General features: G+C 41.3%; 2 protein-coding genes across 5 annotated transcripts in view; both read right to left on the bottom strand.

The window, feature by feature from the left end:
• Positions 1-70: 70 nt before the first annotated feature.
• Positions 71-22,376, bottom strand: H2BC4 (H2B clustered histone 4). 4 transcript variants are annotated; one of them, XR_013441470.1, is made up of 4 exons: positions 21,906-22,376; positions 6,463-6,596; positions 2,668-2,852; positions 71-935 (listed from the first exon to the last, which is right to left on the bottom strand). XR_013441470.1 is itself a non-coding variant. In XM_078055776.1 (2 exons), exon 1 carries the CDS (start codon positions 22,293-22,295, stop codon positions 21,915-21,917), a length of 381 nt encoding a protein of 126 aa, XP_077911902.1. In that variant the 5' UTR covers positions 22,296-22,376; the 3' UTR covers positions 71-935; positions 21,906-21,914. The 4 variants fall into 4 exon arrangements, 2 of the variants coding, with proteins under 2 accessions (XP_077911902.1, XP_035968248.1); XR_013441471.1 differs by lacking the exon at positions 6,463-6,596; XM_078055776.1 differs by lacking the exons at positions 2,668-2,852; positions 6,463-6,596.
• LOC118548431 (histone H4) overlaps positions 71-22,540 on the bottom strand; it is a 76,838-nt gene continuing 54,368 nt past the window's right edge. The window contains exons 3-5 of the mRNA XM_078055779.1: positions 6,463-6,596; positions 2,668-2,852; positions 71-935 (exon numbers count right to left, since the gene is read on the bottom strand). The gene's annotated coding sequence lies outside the window, so the exon portion shown is untranslated. The remainder of the gene's footprint in view (positions 936-2,667; positions 2,853-6,462; positions 6,597-22,540) is intronic.

Genomic DNA, 22,540 nt, shown 5'->3' on the forward strand with positions numbered 1-22,540 from the left:
GCTCTTCTGAGTGGTTTTCCAAACGGTTGGCTTCCAGTCGGTGGAGAAAATAAATTATTCACACTTTGACTTTTATTGAAAATTATTTATGTATGTGAAGGAAGTAACACATCTCTTAAATGTCTCACTGCGTGCTTAGGAGATGCTTATAGGATTGTCTAAAAACTGCAGAGGACGACTTTATTTGGGCAAACACAATCTAATGAACCGTAATCTCCAAGGCATGTGGGTTGTTTGTGACTTAAACCTGTCCTCAGTCCCTGTGGCTTGAATTAACTCGAAAACGGGAGGCAGGAAGAGCTCCGTGGGAACCAGAGCCCCAGATCTCCAGCGGGACTGGGCTGGCCCATGCGCCTGCAAAGCTGCGGGGAAGGAGTTATTGGAACAAGGTCTGGGATGGATGCTTTTTTGGGCTTGTCCTCGGACTTGCCTTCGTAAGAGGTCCAGAAAGGAATTTGTTCATCAAGGCCAGACCTTCCAGAACAATGTTGAGAGAGCAGCGCGGTACGGCCAAAGCCCAGGCTTCAGCAGAGGAAAACCCCAAAACGACCATCGTGTGGAGATCACCCCCTCTCCCCCCCCCCCCCCGCCAATGCCTGCATGAGAAGCTTGTTGCTCTGCAGGCTGGGGAGTGACCTGAAGTTTTTAAGGAGAGGATTTGTGTATTGTTCTTGTAGCTGTCTTGATTTTAGATTTTTCACATAAAAAATAATTATTGGAAAGGGCCCAATGTCAGAAGTTGGAAGTCTGTTGCAATAGTCTCAGAAGAACAGCAAGGGCTTCACCTTAGGAGACACTGTGGGAAAGGAGAGAGTCTACATTTGAAATATTTCTGAAGCGGAAATCAAATGATGAGACTTTCCAATTTCTGGTTGCAAAGTGAGGTAGCAAATTCTCTGCCTCTCTGACTCATGGGCTCATGCTTACAAACACACCTGAAACAAAAATTCAGAAAACAATACTAACTTAAGTGCTTGCATCCTGATACATTCTAGTCTATTTCATTTTTTTAATGCTGGTTGCAAACTATGGGATTGATTTCACAACGCACTAATGCACTAATGTGACCCTCAGTTTGAAAAATCTTTCTAAGGGAGATTACAGGTGCATCTTACCGAGGACCCTGTTTTAACATGTGTTTGGTTTTTCTGACCCTCTGTGACCCCTGAGTACTTGTGCTTACAGGTCAGGTTGTGAAGTGGATTGATCCTTATAACTATAGGTTGACAGAACATATCATTCTATTGCTTTAAAAGTAACAAAGAATTGGAGAATTTAAAAAATTCTTACATTCCATAATTTGAGATCCAGGCAAAGAACCATGATTCATACTTTGCATTGGAAATCTAAAAGCTACCACACACACACACACACACACACACACACACACAGTGCTTATTACTCTGTGTCAATCATCATCCCAAGTTTTTCCCCTTCAAAAAATGAAAAAGTATAGAAACTAATTTTGTCGTTAAGAAACTGAATCACAGAAAAGTCATAAAACTCACCCAAAGTCTTCGAGCTAGGAAGCAGGAGGTTGGCTTCAAAAGGCTCTAGCTAGTTATGGACATCACCTGTGTCAGGTCATTTTTTTCTTCCTCTTAATATGTTAGAACTGATGTTCATGTAATTACATTTTTAGAGCTTTGTGTGTGTGTGTGTGTGTGTGAAGCAAAATATTGTAATCTTATTTTGGCAAATTTTCTATTGTGGGAAAGTCAACCTTCTGAACTTTCATTATTGAAATAATACTGCCATAAACATTTCCTTAAGATCAACTTTTGCTGGCCTCTCTAACTTCTGAATAGTAAAGCAAGGGAAGCAGTCGCAAAGAAAATAAAAGAAATGTTTTCTTTAAAAAATTATAATAAATTTATTCTCTCATGATATGGAAACCATACAGCCCATTTTTAATATTAATTTAACATTCTAGTCTGTTGTTTTTTTATTTTTTAAGTTTATTTATTCATTTATTTTTTTAGTAATCTTTACACCCAACATGGGGCTCAAACTCATGACCCTGAGATCAAGAGTCTCATGCTCAGAGCTGAGATTTGAAGTGGGTGTTACATTGGCCTCCAGAACCTCTATTCATCTTCCTTGTTTTCCTCTGAGCAAACATTGGAGGTACTTAGTGTGGCTCTGTGACCTCAGGACACCTTATTTTTCTGGACATCTGTAATCTCTTTGGTCAAGGTGTTGCAGGATTTTTCTCCATCGGTGCCCACAGTTCTTGGTCACACCACTTCGAAGAATGAAGAGGTAGACCAGACAGAGTGATGGGCAGCAAAGCAAGGTTTATTGAGCGATAGCAAAGTGATAGTACAAAGCTCCCGAGGAGGGAGGGGACCCGAAGGGGGTGCCCTCTGGTCTGTTGTTTTAAAAAAAAAATGTTTACTCTAATTTCTCCATATATGTGTGTGTGTGAGTAAAATAAAGGCGTCTACAGATTTTCACTATGTTCAGTGAGATTAGCAGACTTTCACTTACCAGAATGTCTACCCTACATGCTTCTTAGATTTTCCTAGTATCTAAGATTTAGACCTACCTTTTAAAACTGTTAACCTTTTTCATGTGTGTGTTCTTTTTTCAATAGCTATTTTTGAACTTCGTTTCAAAGATAGTTTCATCTATCTTTAACAAACATTATTTCACATTTAACTTTACCTCTTTTTCAGCTGATCTCTTCATTTTTGAATCACTCTATTTTGATTGATTGCTTGCTCAGGTATTGAGTAATTATTTTGTTTTCTTTGTAGAAAGGGCATGTGTACAATTCCATGGTTTGTAAAAGTTGTCTCTAAAATCATCAAGTATTAAATATCAAGAGCAGGTATGATGCTGTTCCAGGGCTGAGGGACATAAAAACAACAGTTTTTAAATTAAGAAATAAGTATTACTTGGTCTCCAAACTAAAGAAATGACTGTTTTCTGTATTTGGGAGATAAGATTTAAATATATGCAATGACAACAATTATTTGGTGCCAAAATCAATGCCCAAAACAATAATCTGCTCAGGGTTTCAAGATGGAGAAATCTCTGTTTAAAGAGGGTAGCAGGGAAGGTGTCCTCAATTGAGTCAGATGGACCTGAATGACTTGTTCAGCCTGTTTCTGCTCCTGCTTATGAAACAGCACACCTTCCGAAGGAGTTCTAGAAACTTCTCAGAGGACAGAGGAAAGAAACCCACCACCGTCTAATTAGAAAGCACTGAAGTGCCTGCTTGGAAGAAAAGCTATTTGCATAACTGGAAACCCGCTGGAGGAGCCATTCAGGTAATCTTATTTCTGTTCTTCCTGACATTCTGACCTCTCTTATTAGCTATTTGTATGTAAACAAAGACACTACTCATATCATGCCATTTCTTAATTTGTGACTCACACGTAGAACGCTAACAACATAGACTATCCAAAACTTTTCCATGAACAGCTCATTGCTAGATGACTGAAATGATTTTCTCAAGCTCCATGGATGCTAATGAGCCAGTCTCTGAAAATAAGGAGACACAAGCATTAGAACTTGGGGGGAGTTTTCTGTTGCACTTTAATGCAGAATGTGGAATCATCAGAAGAAAAGCAGGATGTCTTTTTTTTTAATTTCCCAATAATAATCCGGTTGACTCAGATGGCACATGCCTATCTACCCTTGATCTTACCTCTTCTTCCAGTGTGGAGCATAGATTCGCCTTCCAGAGGAGCTAAAGAGGACCATGAGGTTGAAAACTACATGGAGGATGAAAACGGCACGACTGAGAGCACAGGATGCTAGAAGAAACCTCTACACTTGGGCACCATTGGCAGCTCCCCGTGGCCCCTGACAGACCAGCCGAGCTCTCCTGCTAACAAGGAAAAACAAATCTCTTTCTAGCTAACCGACTATATATGGATTTTTGTGAAATGCAGCCCAGTGCATTCGTAACTGATTCACTGGATAATACCTTTCCATGAGCATGCCAACTTCATGGACCTGGAATTTTTTGTCTGCCGTACACAGTACTGAATCCTTCCACAACTGCCTGGTGTGTGGGAGGGGCTCATCTGGGCAGACCCATTCAATGGATGGATGGACATATAGTCAATCTAATTTCCACCTTTATCTCCTATGTTTCCTTTATTTTTTTTTTAAATAAACATTTTAGGGAGCCTGGGTGGCTCAGTCAGTTGAGCGCCTGAATTTTGGTTTTGACTCTGGTGGTGATTTCAGGGTCATGAGATTGAGCCCCAAATGGGGTTCCACGTTCAGTGCAGAGTCTGCTTGAGACCCTCCCTCCATATCCCTCTCTCTCAAATAAATAAATAAATCTTTAAAAATATTTTTAAAAATAAATAAACATTTTACAGTATATCTTTCCGGTTTATTCACCTGTCTGAGGCACTACTTTAGGACCAATCTGAGAGCCTGCTTCATCACACATACAAACCCCAGTGCTGTAAGGATATCATTAGGCTTTATATCATTTTCCACTGGGTTGGCAAAATGGTTTTGCACACAATTTGCATTTTAGTTTTGCAGGAAATTCAACATTTTTCATAAATGAGCAGTCAGAGCATATTTATTTAAGATTAAACATTCATCTTCTGGTGACAAGTCTTAGTCTAATACTGGTTCTGGAAACACGCGGCTCTTGACCCTTCAAGGCTCCTGTCTGCGTGTGGAATGGAGGAGCCCTGGCCGTGGAATAAGGACAACTGGGTGAGCTTCCAACCTTGCCTGTTTCTGACTCTTGTGATTGTAGCCAAATAGCACTTTGTTTCTCCTAGTCTTATTCGCTTTCCTTGTCTGTAAGTCACGGCGATGACACTGTCTTCGTTGGGTCAGGTTAGCAGATGAAGTACTATAGGTTGGGTGGCTATAGGAATTTATTTCCTCGTAGCTCTGGAGACTTGAAACCTGAGATCAGGGTGCCAGCACGGCCAAATTCTGGTGAGAGCACTTTTCCTAGCCTACATGGCTGCCTTCTGGCTCTGACCTCCAATGACCTTTCTCTGCTGCATAGGTACCAGAACTATCTTTCCCACTCCCTCTTCTTACAAGCCCACCAATCTAATTCGATTAGGACCTCACTTTTATAACTTCTTAAACCTCAAATACCTACTAAAGCCCATCTCCAGATAGAGTCACATTGGGAGTTAGGGCCTCAATGTATGAATTCTGGGGGGGACAGAATTCAATCCACATTAGACACCTTTCTCATGGAGTCATTAGGAGGCTTGTAAGAAACAATGTAGGTAAAAGTAGGTTCAGTTACACACACAGCCGAATGCAGTTTATTATTCCAACACCGTCCTGGGCAGAGGAAGCACCTGCTAAATACTAGTTTTCGGTCTTAACCTCAGAGCCTACTTATTCTACATATGGTGCCTTCCGAGGAATGATTGTGATCATGGGCAGCAGCGGTTCATTTCTTATGGGATCATAGCTAATGAAAACATGGGGGAAAAGTCCCATGAGGGAAATGGCATTTCAAAAAAAAATTTTTTTGGCCTGTCAGGTTAATGATGCTTTAAAGCAATTCTCAGTATAAATATACATGCTGTAAAACAGGGATTTTCATAAAATGTTGGGAGTATAAATGGGCCTGGTCCTTCTGGATGGCAATTTGGCAATGTACATATTAAGAGCCTTAAGGGGCGCCTGGGTGACTCAGTGGTTAAGCGTCTGCCTTCAGCTCGGGTCATGATCCCTGGGTCCTAGGATCGAGTCCCGGGCCAGGCTCCCTGCTCTGCAGGAAGCCTGCTTCTCCGTCTCCCTCTCCCACTCCCCCTGCTTGTGTTCCCTCTCTCGCTTGTCTCTCTCTGTCAAATAAATAAAATCTTAAAAAAAAAAAGGCCTTAAAAAATGTGGTGACCTTGTGATTTAGTATTTCTACTTCTAGAAGTCTATCTTAAAGAGATAATCACATATTTAAACAAAGATGTGTGATCTATTTGATCTCAAATGCATAAAAATGAAACTCAGGGGGCGCCTGGCTGGCTCAGTTGGAGGGCCACGCAACTCTTGATCTCAGGGTCATGAGTTCAAGCTCCATGCTGGGTGTAGATATTACTTTATTTTTTTTTTTTTTTTTTTTTTTTGTAGATATTACTTTAAAAACTTTGAAAAAAAATTTAAAAAAAAATGGATCTCAATCTAAATAGCTAATAACAGAGGACTATTTATGTAGGTAATGATACATCCATGTATTACCTAGAAAATTATCTATGTGTATATATGGCATGATACCTAAATATGCTTTTTATATGCATTATAGGTGTATCATATGTATTCATATTCTATACATATATGCATTATAGGTGTATCATATGTATTCATATTCTATACATATTTGTCATATACATATTAAAAGGAGATACTAAGAGTTTTTTAATTCTCTTCTTTACATATTTCTCTTTTTACAAAATTCTACAATAAACATTTAATATTTTTATACTCAGAAAAAAAATATTTTAGCCAGGTTCTTACTGATCCTTCCATGATTGTTAAAAATATTTCCATTTGTCCTCTTAGGGTGTCACTCGCGTTTTAATGTGTGAGCTGCAATGGTGTTTAGCAGTGACCAGTGGTGGGTAAAGATGTCTAAAACCCATCTGCTCCTGCTGTGAAAAGAGAGAGATTGATTGATCAATTCACTTCTATAATTCACCAGATACTTGATATTGGACTTGACTCTGAGAACAACAGCAATAATGGGGGAGGCTGATTTCACTGGGGGCTTGTTCTGCTCCAGGCAGTGTTCTAAGCACTTTATAGATACCAATGCATTTGATCTTGCGGCAACCTTATGAAAGACCTACAGTGATCCTTCTCCGCCGTGTAGATGAGAAAATGAAGGTTGAGTATCCCAGGTGACGCAGCTGTTGGATGGTGACTCTCTGCAGTAAACTCACACCCTCTAGCACTGGAGTCTATGCATACTCTTAAATAAAGGATGAATATGGTCTAGCCAGTGTCCTTTAAGTTACATTTGAGCTAAGTCCTTTTATTTTTTAAGATTTTATTTATTTATTTGAGAGACAGAGAGAGAGAGTGCATGCACAGAGCAGGGGGAGGGGCAAAGGGAGGGATGAACAGTCGCCATCAGGCAGGGAGCCCTACTCGGGGCCTCAAACCCAAGACCCTGGGATCATGACCTGAGCTGAAGGCAGACGCTTAACCGACTGAGCCACCCAGGAGCCCCTGAGCTAAGTCTTGAAGGGCGAGTAAGAATTCATCAGGTTAGGGCTTTTCACAAAGGAGACACAGTGACAAAGACCAGGTAGTGGGCATTGTCTAAGGCGGGGTGCTTGGGGTGAGCTACAGCTCGAACTGCGAGGAAGGTCCTTGTATGACCACAGGTTAGAGTTCCAGCTTGTTATTCCTACATGGACCAGCTGAAACTGTTCCCAGAAGCCACCCTTCTCCCAGCTGTTCATCCCTCCAGGCTGCTAACAGATGAAGTCATCCCCCATGAGATTTTAAATAAGTTAAATGAAACATACCTGATGGAAATGTACCCAAATAAATGCTTAGTCTGTTTCTGGGGTGTTATAAAATGCACTTTTCCTCCTCCTCTTGTCAAGCAAACAAAGGCAAACCTGATTTTATCCTCTGCAGGTGTCCAAGTCCCATGTAGGAAAAGGTACGCAGGGACTTCTCTTTTCTACGTGAGGACTGACCCGTTACTTGGGTGGGGAGATACGAGTCTCTGTGGCAAGTGTTGCCTGCCTGGTTAATCTCAGGACTCATAATTATAACCCACGCTTGACACAACTAACGCCCCGGTGATCATTTCACTTCACAAAGACAGAGATTCGTGCTGCATGTTTTGTATGTACTTATAAAAGTGCAACGCACTCATATTCGGGTAGGTTCTGAGAAAGATTTGCCTGAAGCAGAGCCTACTGGTAGTGGTGGGGCGGGCAAGGGGGAGGCGGTCCTCTCTCTTTAGCTGGCGAGGGGCAGTCTCCCCCACTAGCCACCCCACAAACCACCGACTCAAGATGTGACCCCTGATGTCCCCATAACGCGTTTCGCAGACTCACAGTCGCTTCAAATGTAGGGTCTTAACAATGGCAAGCGGCACAGGTTGTCCTAAACACCGCGGAAAAGCCCCAGATGTAAGGCCTGTGCTCGCCCCCTGTGTGCTCACACTCACACGTGCCCTCATAAGCTCACACCCGAATGAAGACACTGACAACGGTAGCAGAGAAGGAGGGACAGGTACTCGGAACGCTCCGCAGGTGGAACAGCAGGGCGTTGATTTCTCTGCGTTCCTTCATTCCTGGCTCTTCCTCCAAGGGCTTCAGCCCTGTCTGCTTTCCGGCTAACATGTTATCATTTGGGAATTCACTGAGTGAATAGAGTAAACATGTAGAATGGTGCCTGGCACACACTTCATGCAGCCCCAGTGTTAGCAACTATTGTGAAAGTAAGTGTTTTAATTCGTGAAAATATAAAAATTACATTTACTGCCACCCTGACCTGCCTTGTCCTGCTGTACTTTGTACCTCCCTGGAGCGCTTAATCCCTTCTCGCATTCTATATAATAGTATAAAAGGTAGTGATAACTACCTTTTGTTGTCTGTCTTCTCCAGCCAAGATGTAAGCTCCAAGACAGCAGTGAGTTGTCCCTTTCCAAGGGGACAGTTGCTGAAGGTGGAGGAACAGAGCCAGAGGACGGTCCTTCAGGGCCGGGGCAGAAAAGGAAGACTTCCCCTCCTTATGCCGCCCCAAGACTGTCCTCAGTCTCTCTGGGCTGGACGTTGTCACTGACTGATGAAAAGCCATTGTGGGGCCTCTAGAAGGGACAGAAGGGCAAGAGGAAGTGGGGCAGGGGTGGGAGAGAGGGCACGGAAAGGGACTGGGTCTTAGGACTCACGAGAGCTTGCTTGCTCTGCATCCGTCAGCTCTTTTCCTGCCTGCCCACACGGCCAGCCTGCATTTTCCTCTTTCCCTGGCAGGTCAGTGCTGCTGAGACTGAGTCCTGGTCAAAACACTGTGGACAGGATGATGTGTGTTGTGTCCCTTCCAGGCCGGGCCCACGAAACCCTCGTTCTTCTAGCTGCGGGCCGGAAGTCGAGGCTCCAGCAGAGATCTCTAAGACCCGTGGCTCTCCAAGGCACAAGCTGGAAGGAACCGTCCCTGAAAGACATGGAGCCACGCCCCATCGCCTCGTGGTGACCGCACATTATAGGACATCGTGTAATGGACTGAGAACCTTCTGTCGTGGCGAGCCACTAAGTTCTGGGGATCTGCTTCATAGAAGAGAAAGTATCACAGACCTTGCTTTGACCTGAGGCTTGTCTAGTGAAGCGGACTCAACATTGCTCTTCATAGTAGCACCTTGATCCTAGATCCGGTCTCCTAGTCAATGATTAGCAACTCTTATGCCCCAGCAAAGGTTGGGCATTAGAGCTCCCACCCCACACGCTGGCTCCTTCAAGCCCCGTGCCCACTGGGGCCGCCTGCTCAGAATTTCATTCCTGGCTCATCGTCGTGCTGGTCCCTCCTCGTCGTCCTCACTGCTTTAATCCTGCTCTTTTGCTTTTGGGTTTTTTTCTCCATGACACTCGCCTTCCAACAGACCAGATATTTTCATTATTCATTATGTTTTCCACTCTTACCTTCCTTAGAGTCCTAATTCCCTGAGGGAAGGGATTTTGTGATTTTGTTCGATGATATATGCACACGTGAACTTGGCACACGGTAGGCATTCAAAACAATTATTGAAGGAATTGATTCATCCCATCATTTCTGTGTACTGACTATGTGCCCGGCCCAGTGTCAGCCCCTGGGGATACCATGGTGACCAAATCAGAGCTCAGAGCCTATTGGACATGACAGCTAGACAAGGAGTAACAATTAATTGCGAACGGAGCAAGGAGCACACTGAACAATTAGGAGGGGTGGTCCCAGGGAGGCGAGGGGCCAGAAGATGTCTTTGGGATGATAATGAGTAGGGATTTGCTAGGCAAAAGGAGGGGAAAAAAATCAAAAGATGGAGGTCCAGCGTATTTGGTGGGGGGGCAGAGAACCAAGAAAGCAGGGTGTGTGTAAATCCACTGCAATCCGGAACACAAAAAACGGGGGGAGAAGGAGGTCCCAGATACTGGGCAGGGAAAGCACTTGTCAAAGTGTGTTTCATGGATTCGGAGAATCCTGAAGGCAAGATAAGTAGCTCCTTCAGGCCCATTCCAGACCAGCCACAATGTCCCAGTTCACACGCTAGCAAGATGGAGGTCCCACCAACGCTTCCCCTCATTTCCAGTTGATTAAAATTTCTGATCATTTTAGGGCAGTGAAAAAACACTGTGTGCTATTATAACGATGGGTATCTGTCATTATACATTTGTCCCAACCCAGAGAATGTACAACACCAAGAGTGAACCGCAATGGCAAACTATGGTCTTTGGGTGATTGTGATGTGTCAGCGTAGGTTCATCCTTGGTACAAAAAAAAAAAAAAAAAAAAGGACCATTTTGGTGAGTGATGTTGCTAATGTGGGAGGTTCTGCATGTGTGGGGATAGGGATATATGAGAAATCTGTGCCTCCCTCTCAATTTTGTTGTACACCTAAAACTGCTATAAAATATATGTATATTTTAGAATATAGGGAAAAAAATTTCCAATCCACTCAGGCTTATTTATGTCTAGAACTCACTGGGCAAAATTCTATCTCTGACCCTTAGAGTCAAGACCCCCGAGCACTCTCCCCAAACACTGACCCTGATGCCTACCAGCTGTCTCTCACCTGCCCTCGAGGCCGGCAGGTTTCCTTCCATTCATGGACTGAAAGCCTGCATCTGTCCAATTCTTTTTTTTTTTTTAAGATTTATTTATTTTTTTTAGAGAGTGAGAACATGGGAGTCAGGGGGATGGGCAGAGGGAGAGGGAGAGAGAGTCCCAGCTGACTCTGAGCTCAGCATGGAGCCCGAGACAGGGCTCGATCCCACGACCCCGAGATCGTGACCTGAGCCAAAACTGAGTGGGTAGTTTAACTGATGGAGCTACCTGGGTGCCCCTCTGTCCAATTCTTAAACAAACGATTGTATTCATTTTTTCAACTTTATTTTATTTTATTTTTTTAAAGATTTTATTTATTTATTTGACAGAGAGAGCGAGACAGCGAGAGACGGAACACAAGCAGGGGGAGTGGGAGAGGGAGAAGCAGGCTTCCCGCGGAGCAGGGAGCCCGATGCGGGGCTCGATCCCAGGACCTGGAATCATGACCTGAGCCGAAGGCAGATGCTTAACGACTGAGCCACCCAGGCGCCCCCATTTTTTTCAACTTTAAAAAATAATATTTAGTTCAGTGCATTAAAGCCCAGATGTGTGTGTGTGTTTTTAAACCTAGTACTCAATATCTATCACCCCAAGTTTAAGCAAGTCCAACAGTAAAAGGGGCATATTTTAATTTTCAATATTTATATATATTTAAAAAAAACTTTTTTTAAGTAGGCTCCATGCTGGGTGTGGAGCCCAATGTGGGGCTTGAATTCACGACCCTGAGATCAAGACCTGAGCTGAGATCAAGAGTTGGATGCTTAGCCGACTGAGCCACCCAGGAGCCCCAGTTTTTCAGCTGGGAGATCTAATACCAAGAAGAACCAAAGCAAGATGAAACAGGCCTTCCTAGTAAGTACCATACAAATTGCTTATGGGATGATAAAGCCACGTAAGTCTTCAAACTGAACCAACCAAAGCCTTACTTTTCCCCCCTCAAAACTGTGGTGGGAGAGTAAGAAAGTAACTCCTTTTCCAAATTTACTCTCTTTCCTAAATTGTAATGAACCCAGGGCACTTGATGATATGTCAAGTTGATTGTCAGAGTCCAGAAAAATTTCATCAGAGCCTAGAATGTCTTGCAGGAAAGGTCACAGGCAGATGTGTAGTTGGCCCAATTTATTTTTATGCTTAGTCATCCTGGATGGCGCGGGGTGAGTTTGGAAAAACTAATATTTAATGCCTTTTAATTGAGGACTGCTGGTACTGCTTAGCAAAGCGTGGAATCCATGCACTCTTCCAAATCTGGAAGACTCAAGACAAATGGAGCTATGGTTCTTTATGCCCTTAGGAATATGCCTAGGGAGGTAATTAAATATGTTGGGGAAAAAATGCATTTTCTTTCAATCTGTTGGACCAAGGTAAACACAGTGGAATCAGTTGTCATTTTTTTTTAAGATGTATATGTTAATTTTAGAGAAAGACACACACACACACACACACACACACACACACACACACACACGAGTGGGGGGAGGGGCAGAGGGAGAGAACCTCAAGCAGACTACCTGCTGAGCACTGAGATGGGGTGGGGCTGGATTCCAAGACCCGTGAGATCACAGCCTGAGCCAAAACCAAGAGTCCATTGCTTAACCGACTGAGCCACCCAGGCGCCCCAGTCGGCATTCTTTTTATATCAAATCACTTGTGAAATTCCCATGACTTATGAAAGAACCGGCTTTTACCAAGATCTTCAGTCATCAGCTGCCTTAGGGCCTAAGGGTAGAAGGAAGGTTATAAATGAAACTTATCAAATATCAGCAGACACTGAGCACCTACCCTGCACCAGTCACTCTTCAAAGTGCTTTCTATGCATTAAAGATCTTTAATCTTCACAAATATCTAGAAGATAGGTGCTGTTACCATCATCCTCAAGACATAAATGAGGACACTGAGGCACACAGAGATGAAACATGGACTTGCCTCAGTCTCACAGCTAAGAAGTAGTGAGCTGGGGGTCAAACTCGGAGGTTCCGTCTCTAGAGACAACACTTTTTCCATCATGGAGCCATTTTACTGGCATGATACCGTTTCTGGGACAAGTATTTTATATTTGCGGTTTCATTTACTCCTCGCCCCATTTTCATGGGTAAGTAATTATTACCACCCTACAGGCTCAGAGTGGTAGGTTTGTCAAACAGTAACTCAAAGACATGTAGTTAATTATTAGCACACTGTTTTCTTGTGTGCAGGTATGCCAAGCAATAGATAGATTTCATCCAACGAAGTCAAAAAAAGGTGATTGTATAACAGAGGGGAGAAAAAGCCTGCAGAATAAGAAAGGGATGTCATGTGTGTGCATTATTTTTAGTATGGACAATCTGTTCTAACATAGATTAAAGAGGACTTTCAAAGAAAATAATAAGTGATTCTTTAGAAACTCTCAAGGTTGTCTGTGGAGTATGTGACAGGCTGCCTCTGCATAATATATTCTTCCAACCCTCAGTCCGCACTTCCATCTTGGGTAGGTGATATCTTCACCATCTCTGCCATTGGAATTTCTCAACTCCCCCACTTTGGTCAAAAAAGGTATGAGGGCAATCACAAATATAATAAGAAGTATTTGAAGTCCATATAGTCTCCAAGTATTTAATTGGCATGTCTTATGTAGAAGAATAGTTCTCAAAGATCATTTTGATGTATTTTAGTTAAACAAGTATTATTTTTCCTAATTATTGTTTCAATTGTAATTTGAGCCGTAGTCAGAAATAAACCATGTAGCACCCATTCTTGTTTAGGAAATTTTAGTCAAGGTGTAAAGATCTAGGCTCTGAGGAATTTAATTTATTTTATTTTATTTTATTTTATTTTATTTTATTTTATTTAATACTGGGGAAGACCAAATCCAAAATCTAATCATTGGAAAGACTGATAATGGAGAAAAAGACAAAACAGCAACATGGGAGGAAAAAGAAGGAAGAAGTGGTCTACTCTAGATCTCATCTTGATTTGTAGAAACTTAAGAGAAAGCTTCCTACTTCCAGAATTCTGGAGAACTTTTAATGAGTCTCAGGATTGTGTTTCCAATGAGAATGTATATCCAAGTGGTGAAATTCTGTGTTTGGGAATCAAATATCCATCTGTCCTGCAGTGTAAAAGCAATATTTTTAGTTAAAAGTACTGGAAATGGCCCTTTCCATCATTGCTATGAAATTGACATTTATTTTATTTTATTTTATTTATTTAATTTTTTAGAAAGCAGACTGCCACATTCAGGGCCTCATTTGGATGCATCTGGAGTCTTGGAAGCTTGACTACCCTACGTTCTCCTACAAATGGACCTTGAGAGCTTGTCCGGACATTCTAGCAGGGGAGCGCAGCTACTCATATACCCTTGACCGGAGAAAGGTCCTCCTCTATCCAGAGTCGTCCTCCTCCACGGAGCGTGCAGCACATGGAGCAGTGAGGGAGGAAGGGGACATCCGCCCACCCACCCAGCCAGATCAGCCAGATCAACCCTGGTGATCAATGCAGTGACAGATGTCACTATCAGATCACCCTCACATCCTAAAGTTGACACTTCTTGAAGTCTATTTTAATATAGTCTTTAATTGTATAATTTATAGAAGTGTGTCCGGTGACATCTTCTCTCCAAATGTAGCTTCCATTTGTTCAATTATGATAGTGGGGCTAACGTTAGTTATTGATAATATCTGACAATATCAGAATGCCCCAAAGCAAAACATGTTAAAAACCAAGTCACGTGGATCCTTTGGTACAATTTCAAACGATAAGAATTTATGAGAATCTTTAGTTATGGACACATTATCATGATTATTAGGATGAAGAGTAAAAGTACTGGCATGGTAAGTTTAAGTTATTTTGGGCAAATTTTACTATAAAGTCTCTTCTATTATCTTCTCAACAGGTAGGGGATGATATGGACTGATGTGATCTGTCCAATAAGAATGCTTTTGTACAGATTTTTGAAAGTAATTTACCTACGATCTCAGTTTTATCATTTACAAGTAGTAAAGGTATTACCAGGTGGGGAAAAAAATCCATATGTTTTAACAATAACATGAAATTGATGTGTTCACGTGGTTCTTGAGGTGTGATTTGAAGCCCTGCCCTACCTTTATAGTTTTGAAATTTATACTGATTATAGATAACGCAAGATTCAATCACTTGTCCAGTCTTGGGGCTAATCAACATATTTGTAAAATTTGAACTGGTTGGTGTTTATCACTGGAGTTTTTTGTTACATGATTATAAAGTCTGGAGACGGTTGAGCTACAGAAGCCGTATGAGAGATTTGTGATAGTCAATTTTTATCGAAAGGCTGGTTATATACGATTTTATTTTTAGAAATCAGACTAGACAATTGTTATAGTACTGATGGTGAGGAAACCTTGAAAGGCTGTTTTTTGCATTGCAGTTGGGGAATTTTCTTTAGCATTAGGTTTAATTTTAACTACTCAGTTGTTCTTTGGTTGCTCCTTTTCCTCTCGTGAGTAATTACCCTCTCCTGACTCCTGCCCCAATATTGACTGAGCGGTCTGAACAAGTTAGAAAACTCCTTTGTTTCCATACAAGTGAAAACAAATGAACAACCAACCGCCAGGCATATCTACTATAAGTAAATATGTCAACCCTTGAGCTCTGAGCAAAGTGACATTCTCATATCTGACCTATTACATAGACTGAGTTATTGGTTATAGAGAATAGTTAAAGTTAAAACATAACAGTAAAAATCTACTTGGATTATTCTTCAGGGACAATTAATTACCAAATAATATGTCAAGGTTGTAATGAGTGTGGAACATCAGACAAACTGGCACAAAACAAGCTTAGTGTGAGAACAGTTGTTAAAAAGTTATGGGATTTGGGCACCTGGGTGGCTCAGTCGTTAAGCGTCTGCCTTCGGCTCAGGTCATGATCCCGGTGTCCTGGGATCGAGTCCCACATCGGGCTCCCTGCTCGGCGGGAAGCCTGCTTCTCCCTCTCCCACTCCCCCTGCTTGTGTTCCTGCTCTCGCTATGTCTCTGTCAAAAAAATAAATAAAATCTTTAAAAAAAGAAAAAAAAAAAAGTTATGGGATTTAATTTGCAACCACGTGGATGGAACTAGAGGGTGTTATGCTAAGCGAAATAAGTCAATCAGAGAAAGACAACTATCATATGATCTCACTTATATGTGGAATTTAAGAAACAAAACAGAGGATCATGGGGAAGAGGAAAAAAATAAAACAAGACGAAATCAGAGAGGGAGACAAACCATAAGAGATTCTTAATCATAGGAAACAAACTGAGGGTTGCTGGAGGGGCGGGGAGTGGGGGGATGGGGTAACTGGGTGATAGACATTAAGAAGGGCACGAGGCATAATGAGTACTGGATATTATATAAGACTGATGAATCACTGAACTCTACCTCTGAAACCAATAATACACTATTATGTTAATTAATTGAATTTAAATTTTAAAAAAATTTATGGGATTTACTCTTATCAGAAGGAAGTTGGAAAGCTGGATTTAGATTGGAAATTTTAAGAATTATATAAAAAGCAGACTGAGCAGTGATTTGGCAATCAATATTTGAAAAATACCAAATACACCTAATGAATTTATCATCCTTCCTTTCTTGAAGTTGTGGGGATAAATTGTTGGTTACCCAATGACTATCAAGGAAGGCCCAGAGATATTTTTTGGTGTAAAAGATATCTTAATGGTTTTACTATTTTGTATTTAGAGCTGAATCTACGATAGGTAAAAAAAAAAAAAGAAAAACAATGTCAGAGAAAGCTGGTTATTACACTAAGATGTAAACACAAATCATAGGTATATAAAAACAAGAAACTGGCCGCAGTCGTATTTTAGAGTGAAATGTAAAACACCCATAAAGCGATGGCAGCAAATTCTTTGAGGTGAGGTAAAGCACTTGTTAGAAATTATTTCAAGCTTGGCAAAGGCAAAAAATATATTGAAAGTCCATGTGAATCCTGAATTTTTCTCTTCCTTATAGTGTTTTTTGTTTGTTTTTTAACCAACCCTAGTAAGTCTTTCTGTGCATGTGTTTAGATATACACAAACAAAACCACAGATAAATAAAATAATAAATTCATAGAATGATAAATTCAAAGCCATTGACTTCACTTCTAAAGTATATTTAACTAAGCAGCATAAATAAAATAACACATATCACACTGAATTTACTTCATTAACAAACTATAACAACTTCCTAATAAATGAACAGACTAAACACATCCATTACCTTGTATGCATATCTGTGTTTCTCTGAAGCTATAATAATTAATAGGACCAAAACTGTATGTGTTAACAACAGCCCTTAGAAGAAGCAGGCGATTGTGTTCCCTCATAGGCCTGAGGAAACTGGAAGCAGTCCCAACCCGCCAGGGCCTCTGGGCCACGCATACACATTACATTCGCTTTTACACATTTAAAGTGGCAAAAACGAACACATCTAATTCCATTCTCCTAAGGCATCTACATGTTCTCTAACTTGTTAATCTAGCATCATTCTAAACTGTGTAAAAATATAAGCCTTGCACAGATCAAATTTTTTTTTTTTTTTTTTTTTTAGATTTTATTTATTTATTTGAGAGAGAGAGAACGAGAGACAGAGAGCATGAGAGGGAGGAGGGTCAGAGGGAGAAGCAGACTCCCCGCTGAGCAGGGAGCCCGATGCGGGACTCGATCCCGGGACTCCAGGACCATGACCTGAGCTGAAGGCAGTCGCTTAACCAACTGAGCCACCCAGGCGCCCCAGATCAAATTGTTTTTAGGGATGCATATTTTGTACCCTCTAATTGAGAAATTGTCCAGGTATCCAAAGATTAGGCATTAATGTACTCAATTTAATATTCATCTAAATTCTTAGGGTTATCTATAGATTATGAATTCAGCATTTAAGCTGACACATTTTTTTGTGATTTGTATGCAACGTTATAAACATCGAACTGTTTTAAAAATGACATTATCTATTGTGATTTAATTTAGCTCAATGCATAATTTACAGATGTATAATTTTAAATAAAATGATTTTAACTCTTCTAACCAGTCAACCTAGTGGAAGAAGTTTAGTAAATTCAAATTAATTCGGGTTGTTTTCTTCTTTTTTTAAGAAAATAAACCCCAGACTTGTGTGAACTAGAATATCGTGCTAACATTATTCTTACATCATGACAATAACAAAGAAAAAGACATAAAGCCATTTTTAAAACAAGATTAGTAAGCCAGTGAATTTATCCAAAAAGTTATCTTAATTAAAAATATGTGGTTTATTCCTATAAAACTACATATCATGAACTAAAAATTTTAAGTTGTTCAAAAATAATAGAGAAGTTCTGTTTTGTTTCTTATCCTATAACCTGTTAACTAAAACCACTAATTACATTCACAGTTAAACTTTCCTGTTTTCTCGGAGTTACAATTTAAAGAGGAAGCACATTTAAAGCATCAAGAGAAGTTTTATTTTGATTTGAGTTTCTCTCTCTTTTTTTTTTTTAAGTTTTTATTTAAATTCAAGTTAATTAACATACAGTGTAATATTAGTTTCACGGGTGTAATATGGTGATTCAACCCTTCCATACATCATCCAGTGCTCATCACAGCAAGTGCCCTCCTTCATCCCCATCACCTATTTAACCCATGCCCCCACCCACCTCCCCTCTGGTGACCATCAGTTTGTTCTCTAGAGTTAAGAGGTTTTCCTCTCTCTGTTTTTCACCTATGATCCTTTGTTTTGTTTCTCAAATTCCACACATGAGTGAAATCATATGATAAATGTCTTTCTCTTACTGACTTATATTGCTTAGCATGATACTCTCTAGCTCTTAGTTTCTTTTACTTTAAATTGTGTTTTTTAGTCTTTACATAAGCCATTTAAAATTTTAGTTTACATTATAACTTACTAGTTTCCTGCTGAGGTAGAGTGGACGACTTGCTCAAAATTATTTGTATTCATAAAACAGAAAATATTCTCAATCATTGTGCAAGTTAGAGGAGTTAATTGTGAAACCAGAATAAAATTTAAAGTAGGTAAAACTGATGTGGGAAACAAAGGCAGAAGAAAAATTATTAAATTTCCTTACTATCTACAGCCCACTGACAAGTCCTAGAAACAGGCAGAGAGACCTTCCTCTAGGGACTCAGCTGCCTCGACGTTAATGCTTTGCTAAGGGCAAAGGCAATCCTAGCCCGAACCCTCCACCCCAGGGTCCTGGAAGCCTACTTTAACATATAAAAATTCTTCTGGAAACTTCCTTTATCTCTACCCGGCAAGATACGTGTTGGCAATCGTCCCCCAAGCATATGGCCCACCGATATACATCTGAAGGGTCTCATGACTAAGGTTCTATTAGAGGGTAATAAATGACCTTTTCCCAACAATAGCTAGCCCCCTCAAGGTCCTGGAAACCTTGCTTCCAAAGTTCCTTAGAGACTTACTATCCCTAACCCCCTCCCAACTTGAAAGTATACAATGGGCCACTCCTCATGACCCCAGCGAGGCTCTTTCTGCCCACGGGTCCTGTCCCTGTGCTTTAATAAAACCACCCTTTTGCACCAAAGACGTCTCAAGAATTCTTTCTTGGCCATCGGCTTCGAACCTTAATGTCTTTCCTACAACAAAACTAGAGCCACAGATTTAAGTATGTTGATCAGTTAAGAAAAAAAAAGAGTAATTAAGAAACAAATGTAATTGGGCACCTGGGTGGCTCAGTCGGTTAAGCATCTGCCTTCAGCTCAGGTCATGATCACAGGGCCCTGGGATTGAGTCCCCACGATGACTGGCTTCCTGCTCCACGGGACATCTGCTTCTCCCTCTGCCCTCCCCCCTGCTCATGCTCTCTTTCTCAAATAAATAAATAAAAATCTTAAAAAAAAAAGAAACAAATGTAATTAAGATCAGAGATCTCTCAGCAAACACCATTGTTGAGAACATGAGTAAATTCTTTAAGTTCTGTAGGAAATTCTACTTTCCAGTGCCCTAGCTCTCACAATAAACACATTAAGATTTAGTAACTTAAATGTTTGTTTTATAAGGGTATTGGAAGCCTTCTCTTTTTGTCTGAGTCAGTAATCTGATTTATAATACCATGTTTCTTCTCACTTCTCTCTAACCTTACTTAAAGAGCCTGAAGGGACATGGCATTATTGAAGCATACACTTTAGAGACTTCTGCAGAGCAAGAGACAGGCGTCTGCAGGCTGGAGATTTGGTTTAACTGGTTTTCTCTCTTGTCATTAGTCTCCTGTAAGTCCTAAACACTTTCTTAAAGTCAAAAGTTATTACCAGATTGCCATTTTACATTTGTATTATCTTTGAAGCAGAAATCCTATTTTTGCAGATACGGACAACTATTTGGACACATAATAAGTAAACACAAGAAAAGACCATTTTGAAAGGAGGAATGAGACTCTTATCTTTCATTTCAGGAACCCACAGCATACAAACACAAAACACCAAACCCTGTGGATCACATTAAAGGCCAGAAAGAAAAACACCAACTTCCTGTTCATGTGTTCTCAAATGCCAGAGAATACCAGAATCCCCAGACAAACACAAACAACCCAGAAAATATTAACAAATGCCGTAGACTTCAGATCGTCTGTCCTCGGGCACTAAGTAACCGCTTCATGATCTGACATAAAACCATTTTAATGTGTCACCAATTGACAGAGTGCACTCAGAATAAGAGCCAAAATAAGAAACAAATTTGGGCAAGAATACATTTCAGCATGCAAGAGCCAAAGGCAGATCAGCATAAAACTCAAACAGCCCAGGGCTGGACAAGGAACTTCTCCAGGTCACACATTTCTATTGATTCCTATGGCAGGACTTAGGTAAACAATGTCTTGGTGAAATCTTCAGAAATAAATGGCCAAGTAGTTAATGATTAGCCTGCCCTTCACTTGTATAGAAGGGAGAACAAGCTATAGAATTATTCCACCCAACAGAGGCAAACCAGAATTTATATAAGAGAAAAGGGGGAGAAGAGAAGGAAAACAAAAGGAAACAACCAAACAAAAACCCAAAACCTTGTAGTCAGCCTGGTAATAGTGAATCTGCACATTTTTGGGGTAACGTGATTAGGTGGCAGGTCAGTCTGAATTGGACCATCAGTCCTTGAGCAGGTTCACTAAGCACATAAGGATAAAAAAAAAAAAATCCAATTTCAGTTTTTGAAGGACTCCGGAAACCTTAGAGTTTGGCTGAGGAGCTAGTATGACAAACACCTGCAACTGTCCTGCATTTGCACTTCCACCCTAACCAGGTCAAAAGGCTTCCAAGTTAGCAACCAGGGCTGTGCTCCAGTGGAAGCCTGTCTAGGGCCAGGCAGGCCTTCAGAATTCTTCCCAAGTGTTAATGAAAACTGCAGGCTTAAGATCATGAGGACCTTATGTTAAGTAACTTGGTAATCTACATCACATAAGGTTTTATCCAAAATTGTACAAGTCTTTATGTTCTTTTGAAACAAAATTTATTCCCTGTATTTTCCCATGTTTTTAATGGAAAAAACAAACTTCACTCCTCTTAAGTACTGAAATGTGTTCTAGACCTGGGTAAGACAAAGGGAGAAAGTGCATCTTTCACCTTAAAATCTTTGCCTGGAGCAAAGTTCATGAGTAAAGTGCTTAAACCGTAATTTCCCAGCCTGCCATATCTGTTCAGTGAAAGTTCTCTACTGGAAGGTTTTGAGTATGCCAAGTTCAAAGACGTCCTTCCTATCCTCCCACCTCGTTTCTCCACCCCTAGTACTTGCCTTCAGTTCAGCCTCCCTTGGAGACAAGTTACCCAGCAATTTTGAGGAGTCTAATAAAGCAGTAGGTCGATGCTAACCGCTTAACATAAGCCACCTATAAAGATCACAAATTCCTAAGCTCAGGTGCATCAGACCAATTATGGCAGACTGAGCATGGAGACTCAAAACAGCATGGGTTTTCACGGAGATGACCCCCAAGAGCATAGAGTAATAGGATATTAACATTAACTTGCGCTCAGTACTGCCATGGTACCATTAAGAGAAGCTAGAAATTCCTCCCCATGTAATGACTTTCTAATTAAGGTAGGATACTTGGCCCCAACCTCACCATGCAAAATTTAAGGGTTGGATTACAGCTCTCTTAGTGGACATGTGGGTGGCTCTGAAAAGAGCCTTTGGGGTTGGGATCACAAGAGGCTTACTTGTCAATTTTACTTGGAGCTGGTGTACTTGGTGACGGCCTTGGTGCCCTCGGACACGGCGTGCTTGGCCAGCTCCCCGGGCAGCAGCAGGCGCACGGCCGTCTGGATCTCCCGCGACGTGATGGTCGAGCGCTTGTTGTAATGCGCCAGGCGGGACGCCTCGCCCGCGATGCGCTCGAAGATGTCGTTGACGAACGAGTTCATGATGCCCATGGCCTTGGACGAGATGCCCGTGTCGGGGTGCACCTGCTTCAGCACCTTGTACACGTACACCGAGTAGCTCTCCTTGCGGCTGCGCTTGCGCTTCTTGCCGTCCTTCTTCTGCGCCTTGGTCACCGCCTTCTTGGAGCCCTTCTTCGGGGCCGGGGCCGACTTGGCGGGTTCAGGCATTTTCAAGCCTCAGAACACACGAAGTAAAATGAAAGTAGAAAGCGAATCTCTGCTACTTATAGAGCTTTTATGCTAATGAAGGATGCAGACAGCGTCTTAGTTCATTGGAAGACAAGCGGCAAGGCAGTCATCCATGGGCCGAACTATGCAAATGAGGTATGGAAATAGAGCTTTTCTATTGGCTACTTGACTGAGTCTTGTTACTAGCCAATCACACAACCGGACTTACTCCCCAGGAAATGCCT

Source organism: Halichoerus grypus, chromosome 9 (genome assembly GCF_964656455.1).
Source record: "Halichoerus grypus chromosome 9, mHalGry1.hap1.1, whole genome shotgun sequence".
NCBI lineage: Eukaryota > Metazoa > Chordata > Mammalia > Carnivora > Phocidae > Halichoerus > Halichoerus grypus.